Consider the following 20,485-nt stretch of genomic DNA (forward strand, 5'->3'; position numbering starts at 1 on the left):
GGCTTTGTGGGCTGAATGCAGCCGGACCCCACCAGGTCGGAGCATCATCGCCTCAAGACATGGATGTGATGCAGCTCAGCTGCAAACTTTATTAGAATCCAATCTAATCAAGGCACTGCAGCTCTCCGTTCTCCTTACCCTTGCTCCTAGCGCTGGTGCCTCTGTCTGTGCCGCTGTAAATGTGTCTATAAAAGCAAAATGAGCAAGCAGCCAGTGGCTAAATGGCACTTAATCAGAAGAAAATGTATACCCTGGTGGGTAGTAAACTGCTATTAAGTTTGGGAGGGGGGAAGAAAGAAGAAAATAATAAGCTATAAATGGACAACTGAATAAATCTCCTGCCATACCAAGTGGGAGCACAGCTGGTTAGGTGCCACCTCCAGTGAGTTGTGAGCAAAATATTTATTGGCTGCCGAGCACCTGGCAGCAGGAGGGGAAGCAATGGGAGCCTCAGGGCAGCACTGCTTCCACTGCAACACCGTCAGCTGCCTATGGCACCTTCAAAGCTTCTGACCATGCACAGGGCCTTAGGGAGCACTGCCAAGCTGTGTTGGTGCTCAGGGCTGCCAGGCAGCTCCAGTTGGTGCTCCCTGCTGTGAGGATGCAGCTCAGAGCTTGAAGACTCGTGTCTAGCATCCCTACCCTGAGCCATAGAGGGTCAACCATGCAGCAAAGCAGGCAGCAGAGCTACAACCACACCAAAGCTAAACACAGGACACACAGACCTCCAGCCATTGGGAGAGCTTTAATTTAATACAGATAAAATGTGATTTGGGACCTGTGAAACCCTGAAGGGAAGAGCTCCTCAGAGAGGAGCATCATGGTGAAGGGGATCATCACCAAAGCCATGAGAATGGAATCACGCTGGCCTGTAAGAGAGGTGCTGCCTTCTCCAGCTCTCATGGGAATACAGCACAAAGTGGGATCAGAGGGATGCTGAGGATTGATATGGGGAAAGGGGAACGTGGTACAGCAACTTCTGCTCTCACAGCCCCGTTCAGGGCTCCTACAAAGGGCACAACCCAGGCCCACCAAATTAGAAGACCAAGTGGCACGGGAAATAGAATAATCCTCCTTCACTAATCACCCAGGCTGGCTGTTCTAATGAAGCTCTTGCGCAGCCGAATTGCACCCAAGTAAGTAAATAATTACTTGCTATTTCCACCGTAGCTCAGACAGCACATTAGCTGGCTGAGGCTGAAATCCAAACCAGGCATGTGTCATGCCCAGGCTTATAGGGATAAGGCATAAAGGCAGCGAGGAGCTCAGCCCTATGCCCTCTCACAGCAGCCAACCCCCACTGCTCTCCAATACAATCTCTTCTGCACAGCAAGGAACCACCCGGTCTCAGTGCTCACACCTCCATTTCCCAGCTAGAAAAACACATAAAAGTAAAGCTTTATTTTTTTCTCCTTCACACTTCCAAAGCCCTCAGCTTTTAACTGAATGCCTTCAGATTTATCACCCAGGGAAAGATGTTCTGTACAGGGAAAGACCCCAGTCCTGTATTTCGTCTGAACGTGGCCGTATGTTACAGCCAATCCAAAGGGCCCAGATCCCACGGCTGGAGATTAGAATCAGAAATGGAAAATAAGGAAAGAAATAAATGAGGTGAAAGAAAAAGTAATGCTTGCACTTCACTGCATTCTGCATCTGGAAGTCTGCACTGAGCTGAGCGAGCAGAGCAAATACAGAGCACAGCCCCATCACTGCCTGCACTGCTGTATGCAGAGTGCTTTGCTATCCCTTTACAGCTGCAAAGTAATAATGATAATGAAAGAAAACAGGCAGACAGCAACCTGTTGCACCAGCCCTGCAGATGCCGGCTGCAGACTGGGCACCTTCTCGTGTTAGAAAGCATCCCTGCTCCAGCTTTTCACCCAAACCCAAAGGTTTAAGGCCATGGGGTGGAGAAGGGATTGCAGTAGGGCTGTGGAGAACTCCCCATTCCATCAGCCTGCAGCTCCTGCTGCTGAGGTGGCCAAGGGGCTGCTACCTGCTCAGCACTGCCTGCTCCTCCACAGCTATTACAGACCATCAAGTAAATGAGACATGTTATGGGAGAAAAAAAAAGATAGCAAAGAGCCTGTATTTACACAGGAGCCTGTAATGAGCCCATTGCTGTGTCAGCTCTGCATGCCTGACAAGGCGGACGAGATGAACTTTGGGTCTCCTGCTTTCATTTCATTTCCTTTTCATAAAGCCAAGCACAGTGGCCATGGATTAATTTTTCTCCCTCCTTTTCTACCCTGAGATGCCCTGATATCACCCAAGTGCACAGCAAGGATGGGGCTGCCTCCATGTCAGCCCAGAGCCAACCCACCCAGCACAGACACCTTCTTCTCCCTCGTGTTCTCTGGGCTTATCCCCTTCCACATGTCCCTGATTACTCACAGCTGGTCCATTCATTTTGCTCCCACTATCAACAACTCCTCCAGCAGTATCTGCAGGGATGTTGGGACTGAAACGGCACAGAAATAGAAAACAGTAACCTAGAGACAGGGAAGGGAGGGAGTTCAAAGCTCCTTCCTGTTGAATGACAACCCAAACCTCCTGCAAATAAAACTCTGGAGCTCATCAAGCAACTCTGACCGCTGAGGGTGCTTAATAAAGATTACTTTTCTACAGCTCCACTTGCCTGAGGCATCATTTGTTTCTAATGAGATGCTCCATGGGATTTAAACGCGGGAGAGCAGAGCAGGCATCAAACCACAGCCATTACTATGATAACAAGCTTTCTGCTCCAAAACCCAATTGCTCAGCCCTACATCCCACCCCGGTGATGCTCCTCAGCCATGCCAAGCTGGACAAACACAACGCTTGCAGCTATCCCACAGCATCACCCCAAATGCTGGTGACTATGGGGGAGTTCCATTGGGAGCTTGGGGCACTGCTTGTTGGTCCCCGAGCTCCTGCCATAGACCTGCACAGCTGGGCCTCTACATAGCAATGAGATGGGGCAGGTTGGTGGGTTTGTCTTACCCAAGCACAACCACAAAAATGGGGGCTGGGAAGGAGATCCTCAGACAAACCCAAAGTGACACTACACTGTGAGTTTTCAGTCTACGTTATCCCTTGGGGTTGGCAGGAACATCACAGAAGACTTAAGCTCACGTGGGATGAGCCTAGGGCGAGATCTCAGGCATTCATCCTGACTGCACCTCTATGATATGAAAGCAGGAATAATCCCAGAGGACACAGCACATGCCAATCAACCCCAGCATCTGCTATGTGCTGCAGCAACCCCAAAACAAGGAGAAATGCATGTGCAATGAGCCCCCTCCCTCCAACCCTGCTCTAGCTCCCTCCCTGAACACAAGTGCAGCAGCACAGGATGCATGAGCACCCAGCATTAGCAGACAGCAGGTGTTCTACTACGTTTACCCTTGTCCATCAGCCCTCTGTACCTCTCATTCTGACCCTCTCTGTCTGCCCTGCTGCATGCTGCAAGCTTTCATGCCCTGGTTCCAGCTCCAGCAGCACACAGCAGAGTTCTACAGGGCTGAGAGCTGATGGCTCTGGCTGAGATCAGGTCCTTCCCTCCATGGACAATTCAGGAGCATCTGGAGCAGTCATGCTTTTATGACTATTGCTGAAGAGAGACGGGTCAGAAACACATGTGAGGTGACAGGTGACATCTGCATTGAGGCCAGCTACTGTTAGCTGGGAGCACCTGGCTGCTCTTTTGCAGTAGACCTGCTCTTGCAGAAGGAGATCATCAGGGCGCATTAATAATTACTAGATTCCCTTCATAATGAAATCACAGCCCTCAAGGTTTGCAGCACTCTCTCTTCCCCTCCTCCTGACAACAGAGAGGTTCTTTCCCAGTGCTCCTATGTATTGCTTAAGAGGAGATCTGACTCCATCCATCCCAGGAAGCACAATACATTGCATAGCCCTGTGCTGGAACAGCCATCCAGGGACACGCAGTACCCAGAGGAGATACTGCATTAACCTTCCTTCTATTCTATCAGGAAAAGAAGTACCCAAGAAGCTTGAACAAAGGCCACAGCACGTACCAAGCAGTAAACAACATCCTCACAAAGCCCTCATGGGCAAACCATCCCCTCTGCTCTCATGGATGCACTCTGGAGGATGGTGGTACAGATGGTCCCTTCCCTTCACCCTGTGCACATAGGCTGAGCTTCTCTTCCAGCTGATAAAAACCCAGTTTATTAAATAAGGCAGTACTCCAACAAGGGTAAATCCGCAGATAATTTCACTCATTTAAACCTTATTTCATCTCTACCAAGTAGACTTATTTCCACTTAACTATCTTAATTCTTCTAGCCCTATCCAGCTCCCAAATTGGTTTCCACAGCAGAATTGACATTCAGCCATCATTTTCACATCAAGCCCCACTTAGTTTCTCCAAACCCCTACAGTGTCTGGAGGTGCACAGGGAATTCATTAGCAGCATCTTTGGGGAAACTCACCTGCCCTCCTGCACTCTCTGTGCTGATCCACAAGCATCTGCCTCTCTGCTTTGTGGAGCTGAGTGCTCCTGAGCAGCAGGCAAGGATGCTAAAGGCATGGGAAGGAATGTGCCTTCTATTTCTGCTGACCACGATCTGCTTTTGGGGTGGTCCTGTGCAGAGCCAGGAGCTGGACGCAGCAATCCTTATGGATCCCTTCCCATTCTATGACTGTACGGTCCTGCCCCGTGCACATCTCCTCCCCATAGGGAGCACCCAACAAAGGGCTCTGGGGAAGGCTGCTCCCTCAACCTGCCCTTGGACTTTCCCAACAACCAGCAGAATCCAGGCTGGGGGCACCCACTTTTCCACCTGCTGCTATTTCAGGCATGGATCATAGTTATTCTCTTTTGTCCCCCTGATGCACATTGCAGCCAGCAAGCACAGTCTGCAGCTCTATGGATATCATCCAGAAAAGCCAAACCCACTCAGAGCATAGGAAATCCATCCTTCCTTGGCTGCCTGCAGGCAGAGCCCGGGGCAGGGCCATGCAGGGACCTGCAAAGCATGCTTGATCACAGGGCTCCTGCTGCACCAGGGCTTTCTGCACAGGTCTGGCTTGGGCTCAGGGCTGGAATTTATTCTGGCAGCTGTTTGGGCAGGGAACCAAGTATCTTTCATTCACGTAATTGACTTTTTTATTCATATATATATAAGATATATGAAAAAATAATGAAAGGAATGACAGAGCAGCTCTTGCTAGGACTGCTTTCACCCCATGAAAGCAAAAGATCTCCATTCCAAACACCTGAGTGGCTGAACCCACCAAGAGCTGCCCAGGGTGTGAGGTGTAAAGCACTGGAGCATTAACATTTCCTTTAGCCAGTTGGGGAAAGCAGCACAGAAGACAAAAGCAGCCATGGCAGGCAGATCCCCCTCCCACGTCTCAGCTCTTAGAAACACCTCCTCATTCCTCTCCAGTGCAGGAGGGCAGCCACTTCAGCTCCTCAGCATCAGTGCCACGAGGGAGATTTCACCTACAACCTCCCAGCCATCCTCATCCTTCAATATCCTCATAACATCCTGTCCATCCCCATCCTTCAATATCCTCATAACAACCCATCCATCCCTGTCCTTCAAATCATAACATCCCATCCATCCCCATCCTTCAATGTAACATCCACCCATCCTCCTCCTACGACTCCCTCATAACACACTGCCCATCCTCACCCCAGGAGGAGGACCTCCCACCAACGTGAGATGCAACCCCAATGCTCCCCAAGCACCATAAAGGCAGGGGTTGTCTAACAGCCTGGTTGTGTTTCTGAGCCGCTCTGAGCTCTGCTAGCAAAGGGGAGAAGTAATTTTACTTCATGCATCACCTGTGAAAGCTGCAAATGCAGACAGGAAGAGATTAGCTTATCTGCAACAAAGAGTTAAAAGAACAGCTGATAGCTCCGGAGAACAGCCAGGAGAGGCAGATCCTTCCCAACAGCAAGTTTCATTACGAGGTTTCTGGATGCATTTCTTTTCCCTAATCCATGCAGGCAGAAGCAGAGATGACAGCGCCTCTTCCTGAGCACTTTTTAATAAAGCCCAGAGGAGAAGCAATGCCTGGGACTCGGTTACAAATGGAGCAGCTTTGAGTTATTAATGTTCTTATGGGACGCTCAGTTCGGGCTCAAACGCTCCTCTCTCACCAACGTGGGGACAAATACATTTGCAACCAAAATCACTTCTTTCTTTGCAGAGCTCAAGGGGGGTGAGATGGGGTGGGGGGGGAGCTCCATCTCTCAGCGCCTCCCCCAGGAGCAGCATTCACTTCCCATTTTAACACAGAAAGAGTTTCCCATCAGGAAACATTACCGCCATAAAAATCGATGCAAACGTGTACGCTCACCCAAAAAAAACCACCATAAAACCCCAATAGATTTCATTTGCAACATAATAAGAGCTCAAGCAATGGGAAGAAGTGGCACTCACCGATCCGCAGGGCGTGTGGGCTGGCAGCCGTCCTCATCAGCCACAGCAGAAGGAGCACCAGAGGCGCCCATACACGGGGCATCTTCCATAAATCCTCATGGAGCCCAATGGTGGTCTGGGCATGACATCACTCTGTGGGGAGAGCACAGCACTGTTAGCACCATGGAGTGATGATGGTGTGCTGGAGCCACAATAAGGACCCACTGGGAGGAGGGAGCAATTGACAGACCATGAATTGGTTGGGAATTGGAGTCAAATTGGGCAATCGGCTTCTAGCAAAATATGGGAGAGAAACACAAGGAAAAATCCAAATATTTCATCTTGGCATTGGTAGCATTTCCACAAAAACAAATGGAAATCAATACTGAGTCACATCTTATTTCATTCCTCGTATATATATATATATATATATTTTTCCTTTTAAATTTAAAGCAACCTGCAACTTACTGGGTTTGGGACAGGACCAAACACACTCATACCACAACACGAGTTAAGGGATGAGAGTCAGAGAGTGACCAGGACAGGAGCTCCTCATGCTGCTCCAGCCCCATTTCCTTCCCAACAACAGAAGACCCAGAGGGGCCATTCCAACCCAGCATTGATGGAACAAAGAGCAGGTTGAGCCCACACTCACCCTCCTGCACCACATCACTATAGGAAATCCAAGCTCCTCTGCTATCACATATAAGAAAACCAGGGATCCTCACACTCAGGTGTTAGCTGGGCATGCCAAGTGTGCTCTGCTTTCCTGCTCAGCACATGTTAAAGCAGCAGGAGCTGCTCGATCCCACCTGGAAGTCATTACCCCACCCCTGCAAAGGGCAATGGCAATTTTCTCTTTTCAGTGGGAGTCACAGAGCAATGCTTACCAGGGAAAAGCCCAAAAAGGTGAAGTGCGTGGTAAATTGGTTGCTCGGAAGCGTTGGCAGCAGCAGAGTCAGACTGTGGAGCAACATATCATTTGAGCACTTCGAAGCAGTTATTGCAGAACTTTCCGAGCTATTGGCAAAGCAGCAGGAGCTGCACTTACCCACCTGCAAATACGGCTCTGGGGCCATACAGAGCACAAAGAGCCCAAAGCCCCAATGTGCTGAGCTGCCTTAAAATGAATGGGCAAGGGTTATAGCTGCATCTTTAGGGCAGCAGCCTTATGGGAAAGGTAGAGGGAGAACATCATAGTGTGCACCCCACACACTGATCCCAATGCAGCACAGCCAGCACACAGACCCAGGACAAAAAGCTGCTCCTGTCTGCAGTTTGATGTGGCAAAGAGGTGAAACACGCAGTCTGCAGGCACGCAGCTGCCTTTGCATTGCCAGCATGGAGTTAATAGCAAAAGCAAATAACAAACACGGGGCACCCACTGTGCCCTGTTCTGTGAGTGGCGGGGCTGTAATTACCTGGAACGTGGAGCACAGAGGGAGGCTGCCTTCACCTCAGCATTATCCACTGCTCAGAACAACTTCCCAGCACGTGGTTTTGTGAGCTCTAACCCAAGGGACAGCTGCTGGCAATAGCAGCACACCTTGTGCTCAGCAAACAGCAGCACTGCACAGCCTCCCACTGCCCTACAAGGGACCATCTGGTGATGGAGGTGCTCACAGGACACGCCAGCAACGTGCACGAGCCACCGAGCAGCAGGGACAAAGAGTGGAACACAAGGATGAGAAAGAGAGCAGGGAGCAGATGCTGCTGCTTTAGCAAAGCATCAGGGCTTCCATTCTCAAAGCACTGCAGCCCTGCAGGACCTTATAGCCCAGCTCTGGACCACAGGCTGCCCAATGCCAGCCATGTTTTGCTGTCTTCTTTCCCCCCTCCCCCTTTAATTCTCTCTTCACGTTTAGCCTTGAAAATACAGAAGGAAATAAATCAAGGCTCGACAAACAGTTGTGGGCTCTCTCAGGAGATAAAAGTCTCTTAAATACCAAGCAGAATTAAGGACAATATCCCTCTCAGAAGCAGCAATGCCTTCCTGAAGCTGCTTATACATTTTTAACAACCGAGCGACAATACTCCTCTCCGTTGCTATTGCCACGTCTTCCTGACACCTCGAGCTTTCCACACAAGAATTCTTGGCACAGCAAAGAGCCAAAAGGGAGAATAAAACACTGAATCGCAGAATAAATCCCTCCTGTGACTGCTGCTGCTGCAGTGATAGTTGAAGCCATACCCAGAGCTGCCCTGCTAAGGGTGATCAGGAGACATAGCTGCACTGCTGCTTGTGCCACGTCTGCTCCAGCAAACTCCTCACTTTCCAAACCCACAGTCCCCATATAACCCTATTTTGCTTCTACAGCAGCAGACTCGCAAACAAAATGCTACTTTGGAGGTGGCTTCAGCATTGACGGATCTCTCTGCGCATCCCTCGATGGATGGTGAGAAAACGAGGCTCGAGAAAAGCTGGAGCCCGTCCTCGATGCATTGAACAGCTGCAGAGCAGCGAGGAATGCTGAAAAACTGGTGGGAAATATCAACAAATGGCTTCGCAGAGCCTCCCCCATTCCTTCAGAGAGCTGCTGCCTTTTGCAAAGCTTTTCTTTTCAAAGCTTCAGGAGCTGAGGAGAAGGAAAGAGGCTGAAAAGCATTGCAACAGGTGACTGTGGGCCAGAGAATGTGCTGTGTGACCTGTGGGGGGAAGGGAACCACACATCTGCCCCAGGGCTGCTGAAATGAGAGTTCAATTAAACTGAAAGATCGACCCATGCAAAGCCGTGAACAATATGTTTTCTGCTGCAAAATGGGTAATTAATGCAGGTAAATCGTTACCACGAGGTATTGGTGCAGGCAAAATCTCAGTGCTCTCCATCTCCTCCCCTCCAGCAGCACATCCTGACCAACTCCTGCCCTCATTGCTTCAGGGTAAAAACAATATGTCCCCGTCCCAATTCCTCACCCAGACAAGCAATTAAGTCAGATGTCTTGCAGTGTGACCTCCAGCCTCCAGCCTACGAGCACAGGAAGGATACAGCCTTGGGCAGGGCTGGCATCACCTCACATCCATTGAGGTAGAAAGCAATTGGGAAAAAAATAGGGATGATAAAATTATATGCAGGATTTCATCCCTCCCCCATGCCCACCATTTATCCCTATCAGCAAACAATAGCAATTAAAAGCCATGCAGCCTCACACAAACAAAGAAATCTCCACCACCTCAACCTGTACAAAGTACTTTGTGGCCAAAAAGCAGTTCTGCTCCTTTTACAGCCACCAAACCTAAAGGGAAATAAATAGGTTCATCTGCCATCCATGACCCAGAGAACAGCCATCCCAGCAGGAGAATAAAGCTCCCCATGGGCTACTGCCCCACAGATCCACATGGGGCCTCCCTGCTCACACCCCATAGATCCAAGTGTGGCTGCTCTACCTTTGAGCTACCCAAGCTCCCAGGGTGCCAGAGGGAAGATGAGCCTTCTGGCTGCGAAATCCCATAGATCCAAACCCACCGCAGCCTTCCACCAATGCCCATCCCCTCTTCCTTAAGCTGACAGCAGCTTTTCAGCCTGAGAATGGCTCAAAGCACTTTATAAAGAGAGATTTTTATGAGCACTCCCCAATCCTTCCCAGCTCCTTTTCTTCGACGCGTTGAAATAATTAAAGTCTTCCATCAAATTACGCTGAAGATCTCTATGAAAAGCCTTTAATTTCCATTCGCTTAATGTAACCCCATCCGCCAGATGAACTCTGTGGGGGGCTTTTTTGTTTGGAATTTGTCTTTTTTCATCTCTTTCTCTTTTTTTTTTCCTGCACGCTGGGAAATGTTAATTAGATTTCCCCACAGCTGGGATTTGGGGCCATTCAGGGTGCTGTCAGCCCAACATGCTATGGGGCAAACTCCAGCTCCCTATAACTTCAGTGGGTGCATTTAACCAGCTCCTGGGGGATGGAATGAACCCCTGCAATGGGAGCAAAGCTCCAAGTTCATAAGGAACGTGAATGACAGCACTGCCCTGAGCCTACAAGAGGAGATACCCACACATGGTGCTGCTCAGCAGAAAAGGGGAGGGTTCATGTGTTATCTAAATAGAGGAGATTGCCAAGCTGACCTCGTGCTCATGGACTGCAGGAACTTCCATCTCATAGGAATAGATGGGCAATGGCTCCAAGCAAGGCAAAGACTCACACCAAGGGCTTTCATCCCCAGGACTGCTGCTTGGATCAACTGTTTTCTCTCTTAACACATTCATTTCACCACCTGGACTTGGTGAGAATAAAACTGCAGATCTCTCCAGTGAAGGGCTTTGAGGTCTCATGATGAAGAAAGCTCTGCAGGACTCATCCATCATCATTAGCTCCAGCCAGAAACAACCCAGAGGCTGGAAAACTCCAACTGCACTTTTCCAGCTGCATTTGGAGCACGTTCCCTTCCTCAAATCACACTAAACATGCACCCTAACATCTAATACAAGGAGGAAATAACATGGAGAAAGTACAGAGAGGACAGAGACTCATACACATTCTCTAGACACCCCAGCAAAGCATAGCCCAGATCTCTACATGCTCAAGATGCCCAAGTTTCATGTCTTCCTTCCCATTTTAGGCTCTGCGAGACACAAAATCAGAGCTCAGCAGTCTGCAGGGGAATCCACTTAAGAAACGAGACACTAAAAATAACAGGTGCTTCCCCAGGGGCTCCCAGCTCAGGTTGGTAAACCCAAAGGGCTGACGTTCTTAGACTCACAGCCAGGGAAATCTTGGTAATGCCTTGCAGTTTTCAGGGTTCACCCATCAGCAATGTCTGACACAGCAATGGAGATGAAGGCTGTGTGGGTTGGGTACGCACTGGTGTAAAAGATAACACACAGCGTGGTAGTTTGGTCTACTGAATTGAGACTCCAGAAATCCACTTTTAGCTCTTCAACTGCCCTGTTCCTTATCTTTAAATAACTCACTGCCTCTTCTTCCCACCGTTTCCCATCTATAAAATGGGTCTTCTTGCCTTGGGACTGTATGGATCTACCCAAATGAGCTACAGCAACACTTCCTCTGTCACACCATATGCTTACCTAGAAGCCCCAGCATTGATTCAAAGGTGGATCGCAATGACTCTGCATGGAGGGGAGATGCCTTCAACTCTTTCTCAGAGTGCACAGAAACATATGCACACGCTGACAAGGTCGCACTCCCTCCCTAAGGAGGTTTGAGAGTTAGGATGAGAAACACCAAAGAAAAAATGAAATCTCATTATAAAAAACCCAACCAGCTTCCCATACATACGCACACAGAGCTCAGCATTCAGGTGGAAAACCCATCCATTTGGGGAACATATGCACACAGAAGCTTGATGTGAATAGATGCACCTGGCCCTGCTCCAGCACAACCTCCAGACACGTGCTCACATTGCAGCTCACTTCATTGCCTGGCTTTGGGGCTCAGACAACACTCAGATAGGGAGGAGGAAGGCACCCAAGCATTTGGCTGAGTGGGAATCACAGGGTTTGCCACCAAACCCCAACACAGTGGATTTACTTCAGCCTTTGTGGCACACAGACAGAAGACTTGAGAGCAGCCTGAAACTGTTCTCAAATAGTTATTGGTCTCCAGAGACTGAAGGCTGATTCTATCATCTTCTCCGTCCACCTCCATCTCTGTAACCGTTTTATTGTGAACATTTGTGATTTCATTTCTGCCTCCCCCAAGCTTCTTTCCTTTTCCAGCCCCACTCAAACCTGGATGGCTTTAAAATCCTTGCGTGCCTTGATGAGAGAAGAGCGGAAACAGCTCCTTTGGGTACAGTGGATTACATTCTCCTGCAGCGTGCCTACAAAGTCAAAGCCAGATTCTTCCTTTTTACAAGAACACATTCAAAGAGCATTTATCCAGACCTTCTTCATTATCTTAAGAGTCTCTGAAACTGAACTTTTTGGATCGAGGTTTCTAACATGATATTCAGGCTTGTGCCCGTATCTGCTCAGTCAGCCAGCCCAGTGCCCAGATACAGACCATCTCTAAGCTGACCCTGGGGACTCCTTATCACTTGAGTTATTGCTCTGGAATCAGCTCTTGCTGCCTGCTACAGAGACTGAAGATGAGGACTTAAGCTTATGGATTGCGACAGTTTGGAGGTATGGAAACTTCCATACACCAAGTGCTATAAGAGCTCGGTTATGGCTCCTGCCTGACCATTCCAGCCCACTTCAATTGCTGAGGCAGTCATCGGATCATCCCACCTGATCCCATCAAGATCATTGAGCAAAGCCATTCATTAGAATGTGTCATCCCCGCAGGCTTTGGAGAGCTGGCAAGCAGGCCAGCACAGTACAGACACTTATAGAGCAGAGAAGGATGGCAACCCACAGTGCCAAAGCCTATGAAAGAGCAAATATCCAACCACAAGCAGCTGGAGATACAGGACTGTACCTCTCCCTCCTCTAAAGGGCTTCCTTATAGGAAATATCCATTAGCTTCCAAGATGGTATCACCACCTTGGCAACACCCAGATTTTCCTTCATCACCTTATTCCAGTCTATTGTAACCCAGCTCCAGCCAGCTGCCCATCATCCACACTCCTATAAGCATCAAGTTTTACTCAGGCCAACCAAGCATGCCACTGTGCAAGCATAACCCTCCCTCCCTGACAGTCCCAACCCAAACCAGCTAAGCAAAAAGATAACCACGCTGATCCAAATCCTTAGCATCCGAGCACAAGAGCAGCGGTGAGCAGACAGATGGATACTCAACAGCGAGCAGAAGGCAGCAGTGAGATCACCACGATGCCTGGGAGAAACAGCACCCCAGATTTATGTCCAGGTTTGAGCGTCTGCTGGAGCAGAAGGTCAGAGGAACAGCCCTGACTGCCAGGGAAGAGGAGCAGTAAATTCTGCCTCCTACCACAGCTGGCCTGGAAATGACAGAAGGATAAAACTGTTCTGTTACACCATCCTGAAGGATGACGTGGTTCTCCCAGAATGTTCTTGCTACCATCGTTCTAAATCTCATACCCCATATGGGACTGCTGCAACCCACAGCTGTATCTTCTGGGCTACGTTACTATAAGAAGATAAATTGGACTCAAAGAAGGAAGTAATTGAAGACAAAACCAAGCCACAGCAAGTTGGTGTGGTGATCAACCACACGGACACAAGATACTGCTTCTAAGGTGGGGAGACAGAGCCAAGAAGAGCAGGTTGAAATCAAGAGGCCGGCTTGAAGCTTAATGTGAGCCCATCAAAATTTGGGGGAGAGAAACCACAGAGCTCAGGGTGTGCCAAAGGAGGAGAAAAATGTAGTCAAGTTCCAAAGGAAAAAGGATTTTAATGTGTTTTAATTAATAAAACGCATTTCCATTCATCAATATTTAGAAAGTCTATAAACACTGAGCTTGCCAAGTCTTAATTACTATGGGTTACTTCTTCCTCCCTCCCCTTCTGGAAAAGGGCATCAGAACTGCTGCTCTTTATCTCCACATTGGTGGGAATGGCAGAGCCCAGTGCTGTTAATAAGAGGCTGCCTACAGCCTACAGGATCTCAGCCCTTCCCACGGGGACTTTCTACCCATTCTCATGCTCCAATTTTCATTCATCAAAAAATAATAATAATAAAACCCTTTCAAACATGCAGAGTGGATTGATACACACACGCTTTCCCCCTCCTTTAACGATTCTGCCAACGGAGAGAAATAATTCAGATGTGGCCAAGAACGACACTTCAAAGTGTTTGTTGGTTTATAGCCATTCATTGCACTTAATTATAGATGTGTTATAACTTGCGTGGTCCCCTTCCTTTTCTGAGCTGAGTTACAGAACCAGCCACAACCACACACTTCCACCTCCAACAACGGCGTTACAGCAGATCTTGCTAAGCAGTCATTTCCCAGAGTTTCTTGCTATGAGCAACACAACCAACACAAGATGCTCATCACCTTCTGTGGTCCTCAGGAAGCCCAGGAGACTTCAGCAAGAGGCAAACACACACCTGTCAATGGGCCATTCCCATACAGGGCTCACAGGGCACCCTCAGGTTACAACGTCTTTGACCCTACATGTTTATGAGCAGTTCAATGGATGCCAAGATTCCAAGTGAGCACAGCTGGGTACTCAACCAGATGTGCTCAACAGAACCATATGCCTTCCATCACAAGTGACCCTCAATAGGCAGATGGCATTCACAGGTTGGCATAGAAGGAAAAAAGCCTTCCCTAGACTCTACCAGGTCAACTTCCATCAGCCTTCCCTCCAATAAAAGACCATTTTCCACAAACACAGTGAGATGACAGCTTCATGCTCAGGAATCCATCCCATCACTGCCCTTCAACATCATCCTCCACCTCTTCCTGCCTCCCATCTCCATTCTCTTTATGCACTTTGCTTCAGCTCTCCAACCAAAAGCGTGGGGGGGGGGAGAGGAGGGATTAAGACATAAAAGTTTATTGATTGATTTAAAATGATGCTTTGAAACAAAACCCTTTGGATTGGAAAGCTTATATTTCAATGAGAAAAAGGGATGGTGGAAGTCAGGAAACACGCCACGAAATAAACAGCCTCGCCTCAGAGCACATATTTCCTCTTCATTATGCCCCTGAGAAGGTGTTAATATACAGTCTACAATATATTAATCACCCCTCTAACTTCCAAATGCGAAATGCATCATTAACATTCATGTTGCTTTCAATTAGTTTGCTGGATGGGAAGGAGGGGAACAAAGACAAGTTCCTTCACTAAATTTTGTTCCATTTGCAAAGCGTGGGGATCATAAAAAAGCAGCCTGAGTGAAACTCCTGTGCTCCCCCCCATTCACATGGGTCTGCTGACAGCATGATGCAAAGAGCTCTCTCTAATTGATGTGGCCATTAGGAAAAGCCGATGCCATGGATAACGTTTGCAGGCAACTGGGTAATTTAGAAGTCTCCGTTCCATTTTCAGGAGTGATTCAAGCACTTCTGGGACAGCCTTTAAAAGGATATCAGCCACCTAAATAGGCAGATAAACACCTAGTGGGATTGTTAAGAACTAATAAAGGCCCCGACTCCTATTGATACTTCCATTTTAAAAGGGCATTGAAGCTATTTTGATTCAAAGTCATAGATGTTCTCCATATAGAGACAAGCTTTGGAGAAAACCTGCTTGTTTATCACCCTTGAGAGTTGTTTGGGCATCAGCTGTGACATCTCAAACAGCCAATGTGCACATGGTGGGGGTGGGCAGGGATTGGGGATCATAGGGGGCTTCTCCAACTGTAATGATTCTATGAGTCCATCTAACCCCCACGCCAGCACAGACAAGTTCTCCCTCCACAGAACCCCTGTGTAAAAAGCAACCCCACATACAGCTCAACACCAGAGGTCCATATGATGCACCCAATGTGGAACAGCTGAAATGGGGCTGCTCTCACATTCCAGTTACAAGGCTGCAGCACTGGGTGTGCAGTGCCCCCAGCTGCCACCCCAACCTGCATGCAGAAGGTGCAGTGGTGGCCCTGTCTATCAGGATTCAGCTGCTTATCCCTCCCAGGAGAAGCAATAAACAAAAAAAGCTCCCACACAGATGAAGGGGAAGACAAATAGTGAGTCCTTTCTAATTAAGGGGAGTTACATGCATCTTCCTTTAAATGTGGCAGCAAATTCCACTTAATCCTCCTCATTACATCACGTGAGCCCTTCAACAAAACAGCCTTTTGTTTACAAGTGATGCTGTCAGGGAGAGCTGAGCTCAACATCCAGCCCCAAATCACAATCCCTACTGCCCACCATCCTCTCTGGATGGGCACAGCATCCCATGGGGATCAGCCAAGCCAAAAAAGCACCTCCACTGCCGAGATCTGAAACCACCCAGAGGAACAGGTTGCTATGGTTGCCAAGATTTAATCCGAATTGATACAGGTAAAGGAAAAAAAAAAGAAAAGAAAAAGGAAAAGAAAAATGTAGTGATTAAAAATAAATAAATAGACAAATCTGGGCCTTGCGCCATGAAAAATGTGAAGTTGTCCTTGACTCCAGAAGCAAATGAGGCATGAAATGTTTCAAAATGTGATATTGAATATAAGGATGTATTTAATATTTTACAAGACTGGAAGTCTTGTAACAAAGGAGTCGGATAATAAATCAAGCTGAGAGGGGGCAGTTCTCCCCTCCTCTCCCCTCTCCTTACCTCTCCCTGGGCTCAGAACGAGGTCTGAGTGGCTGAATCATTTCCTGGAGACAAGAAAGTCCAATATCACTCACTAGAAAACTGGAAGTGCTTCATTTGTCCATCAGGAGCAATACATTCTCATTAATCATCTATTCTGCTTGAAAGTCACTGTTAATTTCTGTAGACGTCTATTCTATTCCTCCAGAAAGGGTACGAAGGTTTCAGGCAGGGCTCTACATAAAGGAGACCTCCGCAATCAATTAATATATAACCAATTGGCTTAATTGCTTACCAGGGTCGCCAGTTATCAATTCACCCCTAGTTATTCGCAAAGGAAGAGTTGTCCATTGACTCTGTCATCCCGACTTTACACCCACGACTTTTCCTCCCCCATTGGCTGCCAAATGTCAAAGCCAAAGAATGGCAGCTGCCATCCAACAACCCGAGGGCTGGGAGATCCACTCCATGGGTTCAGCAGAAGGGATTGTGCTCAAGAGATGGAGCACACATTTCAGACACACACACATACGCTTCTAACATCGACCAAAATGGAAAAGGTGCAGTGATTTATGGCCATTGCATCAACAGCCCGACTCCCCCGGGGTCACCCCAATGGAGAACCTCCCAGACTCTATTTCTAACCTGCCTTCCTATGGCAACCAGCCGCCCACAGAACCCACCTGCCACCTGCAGCCCCACCTGGCAGGGCCGGCTCCCTTTGATATTTAGGTTCCACAAATATAGCTGTCAATAGACAGGCAGGATGCCACGCAAGCTCCGTTCTTAATAGAGAATTTACACACAACAGCTTTTCTGGAGCTTTTTTCACAGCCGGGGCATTCAGTCAAAGCTTATTTAGTTATCAGAGAATCCAACCACGAGAAAGAAATCCATGGGAAAGCAGGCTTCATTACTTGCAATGCTGATGATTCTACCTCGAAGACCGCGAGGGAAAAGAAAAACATCGGCGCTTCAAATGATGGAGCTCCCAGCACACACACCTTGAGATTTATTGCCCTGAGTAATTGAAACGGCTGCTTTGCTGAATTGCAAAGCAACACCTGCTGAAGGCTGAGGGCAGCTCGGTGGGGATGGGAGAGCTTCGTTCTACATCCAGACCAACAAAACCCAACGTGCAGAAGCATAGGGACAGCCTGGCCATCATCCACTGGGAATATACAGCATCACTTCAGGCTGGAGAAAACCCTTTTGTTCCATAGTCGGTATTTATATCCTTAGTAAAAAGATGAAGCCACATTTCAAAACAAAATTACTCCATAATGGGAAACAATCAAAGCATGTTATTTATAAAACGTGAACTTGGTGCATTTCCTCTCTTTGAGAATTCTAACTTCAACCTTTCTATTTTCTAAGCTATTTTTCTTACAATTTGGCCACTCCTTCCTCTCCTTCCTTCCTCTCCTTCCTTCCTCTCCTTCCTTCCTCTCCTTCTTTCCTCTCCTTCCTTCCTGCCTTCCTTCCTGCCTTCCTATCACCACCAAACATTCCCATCCCACATTCTTTGCCTCAGCAACTCTTAAGTCAAACATACGAAACGGCGCCTTTCTTCATCCCTCCAAGAAGTAATTAGAAGTGAGAAGAGGAGCGGAGAACGTCGACGTTATCCTTCCTAAAGGAAAAGCAGATTTCTAATTAGCGAAGGAAGCGGCTTCTGTGGGATTCTTCCTCCAAACAGCTGTTGCTGAGGGATCGTCTGTCTCCTTCCTTCTCTTACCCTTTCGCAGTACAAAGTTCATTTATTTTGATGTATACTACTGCTGCGGTACCCAATTAAAGCAGACATAAGACGAGCGTCGAGGGACACCGCAGAGAGAAGAAAGACAACTTGGTGGGTCCTAAAGCATTGCAAACAGCATCAAAGTGACACTGGGACCTCCAGCAATGGCAGCTCATTGCACCCAGCCCAACACTGGGACAGACCCAGTGGGGTTCAGTAGTTGATGTGGGGCTTTTTTCACCTAGGACTGAGAAAATGCTTATATTGGACAATTAACCACACACAGTAACTATAGAAATCTGCATACAACAACGTGATTAAAAAGATGAAAAAAACAAGGTATGTAACATGCTGTGTTCTAAGGATGCTGTACGAAGGCATTCAGGTGAAAAAGATTCTCAGACACCAAATATAGAAAGTTAACATTTTGCTAGGAAGTTTTTTTTTCAGGCTTCAGCCTGGAAGCTGCAGGCACACACACCAAGTGACAGCATCAGATACTTTCCATGCCAAGCAGAACCAAAGCAAAACCTTCCTACCCTGGTATGAGATCCTTTCCTGATAGAATCATAGATAGGTCACGTTAGGGGGGACCACAATCATCACCCAGCTCCACCCATTGCTATGGGCTGGTTGCCACCCCATAGAGCAGGTTGCCCACAGTCCCACCTATGGCCTCGAGCACCTCCATGGATGGGGCACCCTGACAATCAGGACAACAAGGATCTAGAACAGCCTTCCCAAAAAACTAAAAAGGGGAAAAACCAACAGCAGCTTTGAGATGGTTCACGCTAAGTTCTACCAAGACAGGTAGGGCTACGCATCTCCTTCTGGGCTTATATCTAATATCCCTTCAACACATCCCATAGGGACAGCAGAGCAGCACATACATATGTGCCATGTGTGATGCTTTCAGCCAACCCTGCATCCTTGGGGCTGGAGGCAACTGTGGCACACAGCCATAATACGCACCTCACTACCTATCTGCTCAGCCCAGCCCCTGTTGCTTGGTGTACTTACATCAGCTCTCCTTTGCTCTTCAGTCCGTATTACACCATCACAATCCAGTGCTATAACCCAACCCATTATGGACATCAGCCTGATCAGGGAGATTGCTGCATATAATAAGCGTGCATAACGTATATGCAGGAAGCCAAAGACACCTCTGTATTTTTGGTTTTGTAAAGACAAATAGCCTCAATTGTTTAATCAATAAGAGTGCCTCTCCAACTCCTACTGTTATTACAAAGCAATTTCAGACAGAGTGAAAAAGAACCACTGCATCTATATTCCTGTCAAAGCAGACAGCCCTGATGGGCCGGTGAGCCATCTACCTGGACACGTCCTGTGCTGCTCCCTGAGCTCTCTGCAGCCCCTTCTATCACAGAACAAGCTGAATCACCACTGCGTCCCAATCTCTCCCTAGCACCTGGCTTCCCATTGGCCTGAATGGGGATTCATCCAGGGAAGGACTCTTTTCCATTAAAGCATCTTGTCTTTGGGCTCCTTGCTTAGAATTGTAAACTTATGGAGTAGTCCAAGTCGGAAGAGACCCACAACACTCAACCTCTGGATCCACACAGCACTGCTCAAAACACAAACCCTACGTCCTTGATAGAACAAGGGGGAATGGTTTTAAACTGAGATAAGGGAGGTTTAGGTTGGATATTAGGAGGAAGTTTTTCACCCATAAGGTGGTGATGCACTGGAACAGGTTGCCCAAGGAGGCTGTGGATGCCCCATCCCTGCAGGCATTCAAGGCCAGGCTGGATGTGGCTCTGGGCAGCCTGGGCTGCTGGTTGGTGACCCTGCACACAGCAGGGGGTTTTAACTGGATGAGCACTGTGGGCCTTTGCAACCCAGGCCATTCTATGATTCTGAAAGCAGTGTCCTATAACTGTGTGAGCTCCAGCTCTGCCCCCACCTGGGTCTGCTGCAGCAGAAAGAGAAGAAAACCCAATAGGCAAGAAGAAGAAACGTATTCCCACATCACCACAAACCCTCTTCCATACACCTTGCAACAGAGGCATTTTTCCCCCTCTTCTTTTTCCCTTTCCTCTCCCAGAGGCTGTAAATTAACCGCCAGCTCCCCAGTATCTCGCACACCGCTCTCCTTCTGGCTCTTCTCCAAATCTCCAGGGTGCCGTTCTTTTATCCGCCTCCTCCCCGCTGCTCTCTTTCCTTCCCCTCTCCAGATCACCACCCTCTCCCTGAAGGATTCTAAGCAGGCTCACATGGCCAACAGCACCCAGCAAGGCTGATCTCACCCTTACCTCCATCGGTCA

At 48.2% G+C, this 20,485-nt stretch overlaps 1 protein-coding gene across 2 annotated transcripts in view; it reads right to left on the reverse strand.

Annotated features, from left to right (window-relative positions):
* The window catches only part of GRIK4 (glutamate ionotropic receptor kainate type subunit 4), a 104,558-nt gene that overhangs the window by 72,657 nt on the left and 11,416 nt on the right, over positions 1–20,485 (reverse strand). For both annotated transcript variants that reach the window (XR_004309616.1, XM_015884046.2), the window contains exon 2: positions 6,399–6,530. Coding sequence is in view for 1 of the 2 variants with exons in the window: in XM_015884046.2 (XP_015739532.1) it covers positions 6,399–6,480 (82 nt within the window). In the remaining variant the exon portion in view is untranslated. The remainder of the gene's footprint in view (positions 1–6,398; positions 6,531–20,485) is intronic.

This window comes from Coturnix japonica, chromosome 24, assembly GCF_001577835.2.
Source record: "Coturnix japonica isolate 7356 chromosome 24, Coturnix japonica 2.1, whole genome shotgun sequence".
Lineage (NCBI taxonomy): Eukaryota > Metazoa > Chordata > Aves > Galliformes > Phasianidae > Coturnix > Coturnix japonica.